This window comes from Hemitrygon akajei, chromosome 6 (assembly GCF_048418815.1).
Source record: "Hemitrygon akajei chromosome 6, sHemAka1.3, whole genome shotgun sequence".
NCBI lineage: Eukaryota > Metazoa > Chordata > Chondrichthyes > Myliobatiformes > Dasyatidae > Hemitrygon > Hemitrygon akajei.
In genome coordinates this window covers 47,519,162-47,532,733 of record NC_133129.1, presented here as the reverse complement: position 1 = coordinate 47,532,733, position 13,572 = coordinate 47,519,162, and the positions used below count along the sequence as shown (strand labels likewise).

General features: G+C 40.6%; 1 protein-coding gene across 1 annotated transcript in view; it reads left to right on the top strand.

Moving 5' to 3' along the window:
• The window catches only part of LOC140729047 (isocitrate dehydrogenase [NADP], mitochondrial-like), a 64,887-nt gene that overhangs the window by 36,609 nt on the left and 14,706 nt on the right, over positions 1-13,572 (top strand). Inside the window, exons 5-7 of the mRNA XM_073048326.1 lie at positions 2,601-2,744; positions 4,162-4,298; positions 8,397-8,548. Coding sequence (XP_072904427.1) covers positions 2,601-2,744; positions 4,162-4,298; positions 8,397-8,548 — 433 coding nt within the window. The remainder of the gene's footprint in view (positions 1-2,600; positions 2,745-4,161; positions 4,299-8,396; positions 8,549-13,572) is intronic.

Genomic DNA, 13,572 nt, shown 5'->3' with positions numbered 1-13,572 from the left:
AACTACAAGTAGCTCTAAAAAGCCATCTTGTAGGCATTCCACAGATTCTCTCTTTTGGGATCCAGCACCAACCTGATTTTTCCAATTGAACTGCATTTTGAAACCCCTGTGTCTATCATAAAATTGCCCTTTTGACATGCCTTTTCTATCTCCCATTGTAATTTGTAGCCCACATCCTGGCTACTGTTCAGAGGCCTTCATATAACTCATATCAGGGTATTTTTACCCTTACAGTTTCTTAACTCTACCCACAAGGATTATACATCTTATGATCACCTATGTCACCTCTTTCTAAGGATTTGGTACAATTTTTTTACCAACAGAACCAAGTCACCCCCTCTGCGTACCTGCTTGTCCTTTAACTACAATGTGTACCCTTGGTTGTTAAGCTCCCAACTACAATCTTCTTTCAGCCACGATGCAGTGATGCCCACAGTGTCATATCTGCCAATCTTATACTGTGCTACAGGATCATCTATCATGTATACTGTGTACACTCAAATATAACACCTTCAGTCCTGCATTCATCACCCTTCTCTATTTTGTCCCCCTTTTTTGCACTGCAACTCATCCCACTGACTGCAATATTGCTCTATCATCTGCTTGTCCTTCCTGACAGACTCACTCCACCTTACCACTGCTTGTGTACCAACTACCCCATCTTCAGCCCTCTTACTCCGGTTCCCATCACCTTGCCTAGTTAGTTTAACCCCTTCCCAACTGTTCTAGCACACCTGGCTGCAAGGACTTGATAGACTGTCTTCACTACACAGTAGTAAATTCTTCGAAGAGTGGCTTCGACCACCATCATAAGACAGTGATATTTTGCTTTCACCAGTGGCATTGTCTGGTGGTGGAAAGAAGGAACCTGAGTCCTTACTGATAGCAGCCTACATTTTTACACCATTAATGTAGAAAGGCACTGTAAGGTCCATATGAGGCAAATTTGAAAACTATTAGATTCTAAGGCAAAGAATTAAGAGGGGAGGTGAAGAGGAAAATTTTAAAGATAGCACTATTGGAGCAAGAGAAGTGAAGCCATTTCAGTCTGTTGTGGACCCGTTGATTAAAATTGGGACTTGCAAGACATGATATAAGATGCAGGTCGATTTCTGCAGACAAGCTAAAGCTAAGGAGGATGTCCTATTCTTCATGATTAATGGTCAAGGACTTATCAAAGTCAAAAAATTGTCTAGTTTTTGATGCTGTCTACTGAATTTCTCTTTATGGAGATCACATTCATTGCACCCCTTAATGATAAAATCCTTTTGAGAGAGGCTGTCTCAAAACATTGGGGTGGTAGAACCAGGATGTAATGTTAACCAATCATCAACAGGTCTAGGTTAGACAATTCACTACACAACTCTTAATTAGTCAAAGCTCGCACTTTATTGTCTCTGCACAAACATCAACTAGCCATGTTGACCCTCAGCCACCAACTTAAAGCATGAATTCTGTTGATCCCTCTGTACCAATACTCATGGGATTCTTCCTTGCGATAGTAACTCTCTGGAATTCTCGCCTCTTTGCATTTGAAGCCTTTCATTCTTATACTCTTTCCTGATCAGTTCAAATGTTGCATTTCAATCTCATTGGTCAAGGTCACCTGACATACCTGTGTCAGATTTCTATTGGATGTCGCCATGGGCTACACATTTCATGGTGTAGGTGACTTCTTTTGTTCTATTTGACTTGGTTCAGACCAGTCAAAGTGGGTCACCCACACACTGGGTAGAGACAACGAGATTACTTCTGCAAACCTGCCATTCTACACAATAAACAGTTTGTCTGAGAATGGTCTCAGGTTTAGCAGATCATTAACAGAAAATATTTGTGTCCATGTTCAATTACTCTGATTAAGTTATCCCAGAATTCGTTCATCAAATAGTTCACCAAATGGCGGTTACAGAGCAGCTTCACAAAACGGCAGCCTCCATTCCTTCAAGCTCGTGGCAAGAACAAAGGTATCTTGTCCATCTACTTCCGTTGTCCTTGACCCATTGAGTTTAATGTCTTCTTCCATATTTTAATTCCTTCATGGCCAACAGTAATAAGCTAATCTTCTGTATATATGGTCACACTCAACAGTTAGTTGTACTTTAGCTTTACATTTATATTTATTATGTTTTTTATGTTGCATCAGATCTGGAGTAACAATCATTTTTCCCTGTTACACTTGTGTACTGAAGAATGACAGTAAACAATCTTGAATCTTGAGTCAGATTGTACAGAATGTATGACTGGAACTAACTTTGCAGGGTCCGTGAGATCCATGTTTTAAAATTGCTTTATGGCAGTGAGAGACCGTACAGATATTCATGTCACATGAATGATGACAGATACTAATGTCTGCTGTGCTGACCACTGCATCTCTTCTGTTCTTCAGCCCACCTCCAAAACATCAGCATACGGTAGATGTCAATAAAACCAAGAACTAGAGAATCATTATGAAAATACAGGAGAATAGAATGAATCTCATTTGGGGGCAGCACTTGCATCTGTTTTGGGAATCAAGAGTGGAGAGTTATATTGAAAGGCCTTTTATTGATTACTTGTTTTATTTTGAATTGTATCTAATGTTAACAATAATTCCATTTCAGTATCAAGCGATAGATTTTGTCATGGACAGCCCAGGCAACTTTAAGCTTGTCTTCCTCCCCAAAGATGGAAGTGAATCCCTGGAATGGAATGTGTTTGACTTCCCTGGTGGAGGAGTGGGAATGGGAATGTACAACACTGATGAGGTAAGACGTTTCAAACTGACTGAATTTTGATTCCTTTCTTTAAATTCTGAGCATTCGTTGCTTATCTCCAATTACCCTGGAAGGTCAAAACGACTTGTCCATTTTGGTGTTAGGTAGGGAGCCAAGTGATGCTTCTTCCCCACAGTCAGGATAGCATGTCAGTTGGGAGAGGAGGTGGAGAGGTGGTGCTGCAGAAGTTACAGGGAGAGGTCTAGTGTTATAATTACACCATTTGCCCAGATTCTATGTGAAAACATCAACCCAACTCTGGCAGCTGTATTTATACTGTACAAGACTTCTACAACTCGATGCACATTAGTTGGTTTGGTGTAGAAGACACGTGTGTGGTAGTGAGCATTTCTGAAGTGAGTAATTGAACGTGACAGTGGTGGAGACCTGGACAAGCTTTGTTTCTTTGTGACACACATAAAATGCTGGAGAAACTCAGCAGGCCTGGCAGCAACTATGGAAAAGAGTATAGTCGACATTTCAGGCTGAGACCCTTCATGCTGTCAGGCCTGATGAGTTCTTCCAGCATTTTGTGTGTGTTGCTTAGATTTCCAGAATCTGCAGATTCTCTCTTGTTTGTTGCTTTGTGCCAGGCTCAAGGAATAAATCAACAGTTCAGAATAAAGCTGACAATACTTTTAGAAAATGTTAAGACTTAATTTCTCAAAAGTCAAATCTACTAATATAAATTAAACTGTTGAGCAAACATTTACAATGCATGGGAGATAATAGACTGCATTCAATTTACTGTCCAGATACTTGGCAAAAGACTATCTCCTCTTATTCCCCTTTTTCCCTGTCCTCCCTCTTCCCCCATCTGGAAGATTACTCAGTTAGTGGGTTTATTTTACAGAGAAAATTTAATGTAGAGAGTTTCAGTCATGACTGTAGTGAACCACAATGTTCAGCTATATTGGTTATAAATATGACAGATTTATTAAGGAAGTTGCATTCAGTACAAAGAAGAAATACTTAATAGATGAAAATCAATCTATCTCTCAAAACCTTTCCTGTGGCTGTGTCACGTTGACTCCAGGTTTTTTTTTTGGGCTACGCTTGTTCTTAATACCATAGTCTACACTCTTTTTCTGTTTTCTAACACCATATCATTTCGATAGTCCTTTTTGCAGATTATCGGCCTTGTTTACTCTGTTTTGGACTGTGTTACTGCTTGAATAGGTCCTCACATTAATTATCTTGTATTCTGTTACTTCTGTCTTTTCTTCAGTGAAACAGTCCTTTGGATGTTTTAAACCTTCATTTGTTCTCTCCATCTCTTAATCTACATTCTGCCACAATGGTGTCTGTCAAGAGTGGTCTAACTGATAGTTATTATAACTGCAACATGATGTTCTAACTCTTGTACAATAATATAATGTGAATAATCTTTTCACCTTTTTAATACCAGTCTATTACAGGATTTGCACACAGCTGCTTCCAATATGCCCTATCCAAGAAGTGGCCTCTTTATATGAGTACCAAAAACACTATTATGAAGGCATATGATGGAAGGTTTAAGGACATATTCCAGGATATTTTTGATCAGTAAGTTTTCCCAGAGAATCTAATGAAAAGAATATTTTCTGCTGTAGGTTTGCTAAATGCGGGTTAACGGTGCGGAGTTTGCATCTTTTCCATGTGGCCTCTGAGTTTCCTCCAGGTATTCTGGTTTCTCAAATCCCAGAAACACCCTGAACTGGGCTGCTATAAATTACCTGTCGGGTAAGTGGATGATAGGAGAATCTGGAGATGATGAGCTTGTGAGATAGTAAGGATGATGGCAATGGGAGTGATGGGATTGCTCTGAGAGCTGATATTCATTTGAAGAGGTGACTTGCCTTCTATGTTGTAAGAAAATAAAGTTTAAATACAGGAAACCTAGGGACTATTTACTTCTCCCAATTTACACACCATCCAGACTTGATAATGTTGTCCCATTTGTTCCCACTGGGCAAAAGTCTTACAGTTCCCCAAGTTTCAAAATTGTGCAAGTGCCTTTGTGTTGTACACTAATGCAGATGATTCCAAGTCAAGTCAAGTCACTTTTATTGTCATTTCGACCATAACTGCTGGTACAGTACATAGTAAGAATGAGACAATGTTTTTCAGGACCATGGTGTTACATGACACAGTACAAAAAACTAGACTGAATTATGTAATTAAAAAAAACACAAAGAAAGCTAAACTAGACTACAGGCCTACACTGGACTGCATAAAGTGCACAAAAACAGTGCAGGCATTACAATAAATAATAAACAGGACAGTAGGGCAAAGTGTTAGTCCAGGCTTTGGGTATTGAGGAGTCTTGATAGCTTGGGGGAAGAAACTGTTATACAGTCTGGTCGTGAGAGCCCAAATGCTTCGGAGCCTTTTCCCAGACGGCAGGAGGGAGAAGAGATTGTATGAGGGGTGCATGGGGTCCTTCATAATGCTGTTTCCTTTGCGGATGCAGCGTGTAGTGTAAATGTCCGTGATGGCAGGAAGAGAGACCCCGATGATCTTCTCAGCTGACCTCACTATCCGTTGCAGGGTGTTGCGATCCGAGATGGTGCAATTTCCAAACCAGGCAATGATGCAGCTGCTCAGGATGCTCACAATACAACCCCTGTAGAATGTGATGAGGATGGGAGGTGGGAGATGGACTTTCCTCAGCCTTCACAAAAAGTAGAGACGCTGCTGGGCTTTCTTTGCTATGGAGCTGGTGTTGAGGGACCAGGTGAGATTCTCCGCCAGGTGAACACCAAGAAATTTGGTCTCTTAATGATCTCTACAGAAGAGTCGTCGATGTTCAGCGGGGAGTGGTCGCTCTGTGCCCTCCTGAAGTCAACAACCATCTCTTTTGTTTTGTTCACATTAAGAGACACGTTGTTGGCTCTGCACCAGTCCATTAGCCGCTGCACCTCCTCTCTGTAAGCTGACTTGTCGTTCTTGCTGATGAGACCCACCACGGTCATGTCATCGGCGAACTTGATGATATTATTCGAGCTGTGTGTTGCAGCACCGTCGTGGGTCAGCAGAGTGAACAGCAGTGGACTGAGCACACAGCCCTGGGGAGCCCCCGTGCTCAGTGTGATGGTGTTGGAGATGCTGCTCCCGATCCGGACTGACTGAGGTCTCCCAGTCAGGAAGTCTAGGATCCAGCTGCAGAGGGAGGTGTTCAGGCCCAGTAGGCTCAGCTTTCCAATCAGTTTCTGAGGGATGATTGTGTTGAATGCTGAACTGAAGTCTATGAACAGCATCCGAACGTATGTGTCTTTCTTGTCTAGGTGGGTTAGGGCCAGGTGGAGGGTGGTGGCAATGGCATCATCTGTTGAGACGGTACGCAAACTGCAGGGGGTCCAGTGAGGGGGCAGCAGGGTCTTGATGCGCCTCATGACGAGCCTCTCGAAACACTTCATGATGATGGATGTAAGTGCAACGGGACGGTAGTCATTTAGGCAGAGTCATTCTCAGTCAGAGTCTCAGTGTTCTGAGTCATTCTCAGAAGAAATGGAGATGTGTAAGAAATGCTGGCCTTGTACTGTGAATGAACTAAAATGTACATACTATATTTAATTTTGTTCAACTGAAATGTGAAAGGCAGAATGCCCAAGAAGAGAGGAAAAACAGAAGAAAGTGTACAGATTATTAGCAAATGCTATTTACCACTGCTAATTATAAAGGGTTACCAAAACAGTTAACTATAATTAGAGTCATAGAAATTCACAGAAGCAGTCCTTTCAGTCCATGCCGAAACCATTTGAACTGCCTAATTATAGAAAACAAAAACAAAATGTGAATACAGAGCAGTGTCCCCATGTTCATTAATGTTATTGAAAAATTCTGTGCCAGTGTTACAAACTTTTCTGCCTAAATTATTTCCTTCAATTTAACAATTAGAGTTGCTTCTGTAAACAATTTGCATGTCTTTTTGGGAAATGACTCACAAGGACCAATATCTATTTGTGGAAGCATTGTGTAACATCACAGATTAGTGTTTATAAATTTTTATTATCAGGTTTATTTATTTCAGTGCATTTGATGTATCTTGTCTCTGTATAATTAAATTACCGAACATGCCAAGCTACTCCATTTCAGTGTTGTTAATCACAAGTTATAAGATAACAGGAGGCCATTTATTGTGCTTTAACCAGTGCATTGAAAGCATTGTCCATGTTGTTCCACTCTTCTGGTCTTGCATACTGCATTTCATTTTAAGTTTATATCCAATTTCCTTTTGAAATTCATATTTAAATCTGCTTCCACCACTTATTCAAATACATTCCAGCTTATGACATCTCATCTTGCCTCTTGTATTGTTTGCCAATTATTTCAAATCTAAGTCCTTGTTACACTTGTCAGTGGTTACATTTTTCCCTATGTACTGTTACTTAACCCCTCCATAACTTTCAAAACCTTTATTAAATTTATTCATAATCCAGTCTAACTCTGCATGTTAATAACTCATCCATTAAAACTCTGATTTCTTAACTTGCAGTTGACTGAATTGTTATGAGGGAGGTTACGAGCAGTACTGATGAGGAAGGAATTACAATAAACTATTAATAAACTTGTTCTCCTTTTCATTTTCTGCATTTTTATTGATTTTAAACAAAACAACTTCTCTATATTCTGCTTTATGAACTGCCACTTACTTGGGCCTAGCCTTTAGTAACTTCTTTTGCAAAAGGTACACTTCTTTTTAGACCCTGATATTTAGCTTCACTTTTGACTGCTAGGCCATAAGGAGATAGAAACTCATGCTTGTGAAATGTTAAGACACAAACAACTAAATTATTTTCTACAGCCCATAAGATATTGTATCATAGCTAAACTTAGACATCTCATAACTATTTACTGCCTCTCTAACTCTAAATGGAAGTGTTAGCTTAATAGTTGAAAGAAAAACAGAGCATTAAGAAGTTTATAGGCTGAGTGGATGTTTTCTCTGATGGAAGAATTGTTTCAGTGAAAGAGGTCACCCATTTAAGATAGAGGAAGAGTTTCTACCCTGAGGGTCTTGAATCTCTGGCATCTCCAGAGAGCTGTGGAGGAAGAACTATTAAATACAGTTAAGTTTTGTTTGATAGCTGTGGGTAGGATTATTAGAGATAAGCTGAAAAGTGTTGTTGAGTTCATTGTCATATGATCTTGCTAAATGGCAGAGCTGACTTGAGGGGCCATATGGTCTGTTCTGTCTGGCAGACATTTCTACACATTGGACAGTTTAATTGTGCAGACATATGGTCTCCAGCAAGGGTCACATTGAGTAACCATGCATGAAAGTCCTTTGTTCCTGAGGATAACTATTATTGCAGCCAATGCTGTAAAAGTTAGATGCCTGGAGCCATTACTGCCAAATACCAAATGTAATTGCACTATTCGCTAGGGATATCTTGGAATTGGTTCCTGAAATTTAACCACAGAAGATCTTGTTATTGAAATGCTGTCATGATTTATATGATTCATGTGGCTGCCATGGTATGGCGAATCAGTAACAAACTTGCCAGAACACACCATGACATATCTTGTAAACTTATGTTCATCTCTGCTTGCATTAAATGTCTAAAGTGCAAAATCAGCTTTTTGGAGTTCATCATTTTGTTCATTTATGGGTGGTTGGATTGATTAGACAAGGCTGACTTTTTGTTTTTGCTCCAACAGTAATTATAAAGCAACTTTTGATAAGTTGGGTATCTGGTATGAGCACCGGTTGATCGATGACATGGTGGCACAGATGTTGAAGTCTTCAGGAGGTTTTGTCTGGGCTTGTAAGAACTATGATGGAGATGTTCAGTCTGACATCCTGGCACAAGGTAATTCTCAATTAAAGAGAGACTACTTTCTTTAAAAGATTCATCGGTATACTTTGGCAAAATGAATTTGTATATGTTCTGCAATCTATAAAGACAATTGCTAAGTGGATTGTTAATATTAATTACATCACTCAGCATTGTAATTTTGACTGTATTTACTTTGGTGGTTAAGGTATCATATGCAATAATTATCAGTTTCACACTATGCATTATTGTCTCTGTGCCTCCACATTATTCTCGCTCTGCCTCCTCTCTGTCGTCTCTCTTGCACCCCCCCCACCACATTTAGACTTAAAATGATTCAGCAGCTGCCTTAAGAAATCATTATCGGATGTATTAAATTTCATTTGCATTGGTTCCCCCCAGGATTTTCTCTTTTTCTCTTTGGTTTTGTCATTATGCAAATAGTGAGTTTTAATTTACAGTGTGTAAACACTTTCCGTGCTGTTTTGATTTCATTCCCTGTACTTGAGGGAGTTCATGACACTATTTTACAAAGGAGGATACCAGTCGTGTATTTTCACAATCATGTTGCCTCATATAACCATCACATATATTGGAACAGTTTTATCATTGCTAATGTTTGATGTTTCTCCAGTCCTCCTAATTCCCGTGTCAGTTTTCACTCAGACTTGCCACTTCTAGTTGTTGTCGTGTTATATGTCTCTGTCTTGTAAAGTTTGTTTCTTATTCTGCTTTGTTATCACCTTTGACCTATACTACATTGCCTCACGCACCCCCACCCCCTGCCTCCAGTTTAACTAACTCAAAAATCCATTTCCATTTCATTGAGGCACTTGACCCTATGATATCATGATATTTCCACTCATGTCACTTGGCCAAAAGGTCTTGTACATTATTCCCTCACTTAGATTACTGTCTGAAGTCTAGCTTCTTCCCTGAAGTCTCCATATCTGCCTTTTCTACTTTTCTTTTCTAAAACCCACTTCTTTTTGTCTGAAGATTTGACCATACTTTTTAATCTCTTCTTTGTAGCTCTGTGCCAGACTTCCTTCTGGCTGTTGTGAAGTGTCTTGAAATGTTATACATGTTGAAGATGTTTTGCAGAAGTGTAACATGTAGGCCATGCTGCATTCATGTGTGCTAAAACCTCGCGTGGCAGTTGATGTTCTGGTGAAGCCCACTCCAGGGCAACATAGCAAAATGGTTAAGTTACTGACAAGAGAAAATCTGCAGATGCTGGAAATCCAAAACAACACACACAAAATGCTGGAGAAACTCAGCAGGCCAGGCAGAATAGTACAGTCGACGTTTCGGGCCGAGGCCCTTCGGCAGGACTGAAGAAAGAAAAGATGATTTTTTTCCCCCTTTTTTCTCATCTTTTTTCCTCCAGAACTGCTGAAGGGTGTCAGCCTGAAATGTCAACTGTACTTTTTTTCCATAGATGCCACCTAGCCTGCTGAGTTAATTTGGTTAGTTACTGTTCCAGCAACCAGAGGTTTCCACCATTGATCCAAAGGCACTAGTTCAACATCTGCAGAATTTAACCTTGAGTAATCAGTAACTTAAAGTGAAGAGTTTTCTTAGTTACAGCAGCCATGAACCTATTGTATAGTAGAAACCTATTTGGTTTAGCAGTGCCGGCAAGAGAAGGAAATCTGCCATCCATCTGGAGATCCCAATGTAATTAAGCTTAAATTGCTTCTTTACCAGTTCTGGGGTAATTAGTGAAACACTATAAATGCCTGTGTTGTCAGTAACCCATGAAGAAATAAAAAGAAATGTGCTACTTATCAAATGAGCAAGAGGGTTTTCATTCCTTCATGTGGATGGAAGTCACTCTCATGAAGAAGTGGAAATGTCAGTATATCCTTTGAGTTAAAATCGTGTCACTTCTTTAAGTGGGGATGTAAACAGGAAATATGGTTTTGTGTAGCTGTTGATGTGCTTTAATGCGGAATAAGGCAAAATCCCTTTTCAACTCTCCAACTGCTCAACAGCCTCTCATTGGACCTTGTGATACTCACTCTGAAATGTTCACAACAAGGATCGAAGATCACCTTTATTCTCCATTTATATTTATATGTATTGTGAATTTGCTGTGGTGTGTTGGTCAGGGTGTAACATGCAACAAAAATCAACAACATTCAACGATTATGAAGAATAATTATATAAAATAACATGAGTCTAGGTGCTGAACTTATTTTCCAAGAATATATTTTGCTTCGTGGTTGTAGGGTTTGATAAAAGCAAAATGCAGTTGGGCTACGTGGGGTGAAATAGCTGACAGGGAAAATTTCTGAAGATTTTCTTTGTAGCAATGAGAACTAATAATGCACAAGTTGCCAATGATGCTGGATCATTGGATATAGTGGTCCAGTTAAGCAGCAGGCTTTCAGCTTTTTGGCCTCTATCCAAAATGGTTCCATTTAATCTGGGTGAAAGGTCATAACTCTATCCTGATCTAATTGTAATGGTCATTGAATCACTTCACTGTGCAAAACTTCCTCATGTGGGATTAACTAGCAAGTAGGTCATGTGGAAGCCCACTTTAATGGGCATGGCATGTACTGCTGCCATTAGAACTGAAGGAACTAAGCTGCAATGTTCCATTACATGCACATCATACAAGTTTCTGATAGAAGTCAGGTTTTGAATTTTTCACTCTGTCTTTGCACTTGACATTTTCTTGTTAATTAGTCTGTGCTTGGTTCCTGCTGCCAGTTACATAAAATAGTTAAATTAAAGTGTCGAGGTTTGGACTTCCTTGGAAACATTGTAAATGCCCATAGATGAAGATGTCAAACTTCTGTGGTACCATCAAGTAAATGCGCTGAACGTTAAATATTGTAATGTTGGTAAATTTTAAGTAGAGAATTCTGTAAATACTCAGCAATTCACGTGCTTATGTGGTGAGAGAGGGAAGTAGTTAACAGACGAAATCACAGAAGCCTTTTAGCAGCATCAGTGCTTGTGTTGGTGAATTCTGGGCTTTGCGTGGAAACTGGATGTCAGATTGCGCCACCTTTTACTTTCTGATTCACGACTTGACTCTGCAGTCGTCCAGGAGACATTTCTCATCATACAGACACACATTGTCTGCCAACACGAGGAAATCTGCAGATGCTGGAAATTCAAGCAGCACGCACAAAATGCTGGTGGAACGCAGCAGGCCAGGCAGCATCTATAGGGAGAAGCACTGTCGACGTTTTGGGCTGAGACCCTTCGTCAGGGTCTCGGCCCGAAACATCGACAGTGCTTCTTCCTATAGAAGCTGCCTGGCGTGCTGCGTCCCACCAGCATTTTGTGTGTAACACATTGTCTGCCAAATGGCTTTTGCCAGTGTATGTACCGTGGCCTAGTCGTTTGAGTTGTTATATAAAGGAAGAGAAGCAAATTGTGTTATGCTGCTGATGTCACAAGCTGTCGGAAGGACAACAGGATATGCATTTAGTTGCTTCCTTGCTGCTGATACGCTTGGCTCTCTTCGGTCAGGCTTCTAGGTCATTGGGAACTGTGTGACCAGCATGAGCAATCCAGCCTATTGCTTTGGGTCAATGACTTTCATCAGAACTGAGGATATTTAACTGTAAAGTAATAAAGATAAAGTGAAAGGCTCATCTTGCATGCCATTCCTATGGCTCAATTAAATACAGCCGTGCGTTGAGCTAGTACAAGATACAGAGAAAATGCATTGCAGGTTGATAATAAGGAAAAAGGCTATAATGAGAAAGGTTGTGAGGTGAAGTGTCCAGTTTTATTGTACAAATAAACCATTCAATTGTCTTAAGAATGGAATAGAAGTGTCCTTGAGCCTGGTAGTATGTGCCATCAGGCTTTGGTAAATGCTGCCCAGTGGGAGGATGAAAGAAGAGAATGTTCAGGATGGGTGATTGCTTGATCAGGCTGGCTGCTTTATTAAAGCAGTGACAAGGATAGACGGTCCATGGATGAGAAAAACAGTTACCACTGTCTTCAAGGCCATTTAGGGGTATTCATTAAACTTTGCCTTACCGGTGATATCTAGATCCTAGAAAATGAAGAAATTGAATAAAACATCTTCCCAGCCTTTTATTCTCTTTGCCCCCACCTCAAAAAAGTCTTTCTCTGCAGCTTAAAACAGATTTACCTTTGACCTTCATTAAGATGGGGAAAAGCTACTGGCCTGAAACATTAGAGACACGAGAGAGGGTGTGGATGCTAGAAAGCTGGAACAACACATGCAAAATGCTGGAGGAACTTAGCAAGCCAGGCAGCATCTATGGAGGGAAATGAGTAGTTGCTATTTTGAGAATGAGACCTTTTTATCAGGACTGGAAGGAAAGTGGCCAGAGTAAAAAACGGTGGAGAAGGAGGAGGAGCACAAGCTGGCAGATGATGGGTAAATCCAGTGAGAGGGAGAAAGTAGGTAGGTGAGGGAGGAGAGTACTTCACATGTGAATCTAACAGTGCTCCTGGTACAGCCTCCTCTACAGCGGTGAGACCTGACACAGGCTGAGGGATCACTTTGTAGGGCACATTCGTTCCCACCACTGTAATAGCTGGGATCTCTTGGTGGCCAAACATTTTAATTCCACTTCCCAGTCCCACTCTGGCATGTCTGTCCATAACATTCTCCACAACCAAGTTGAGGCTGGGTGCAGATGAGATGAACACCACCTCATATTTCATTTTAGTATTCTCCACCCTGACTGCATCAGCGTCAATTTCTCTAACTTCCAGTAACCTCTCACCTCTGGTTTTTCTTTTCCCTGATCTCCCTGGCCCCATTACCCCTTCTCTTTCCCCTCCCACAGTCGGCCCATCACTCGCACCTTCCTCACTCTGGGTTCCTCACCTGTTTTCCTTTATTCCCTGGTCTACTATCCTCTCTTGTTGTATTTCATCTTGTTCAGCCCTTTGCTTCTTACACCCTATCACCTCCAATAAACTCACATGATTCCCACCTGAAACATTAACTGTCTTTCTATGGTTGCTCTTTGACCTGCTGAGTATTTCCGGCACTTGCTATTTTTATTACAGCACCATAATCACAACTGCAGTTCTCTGAACTGGCAGGTTTC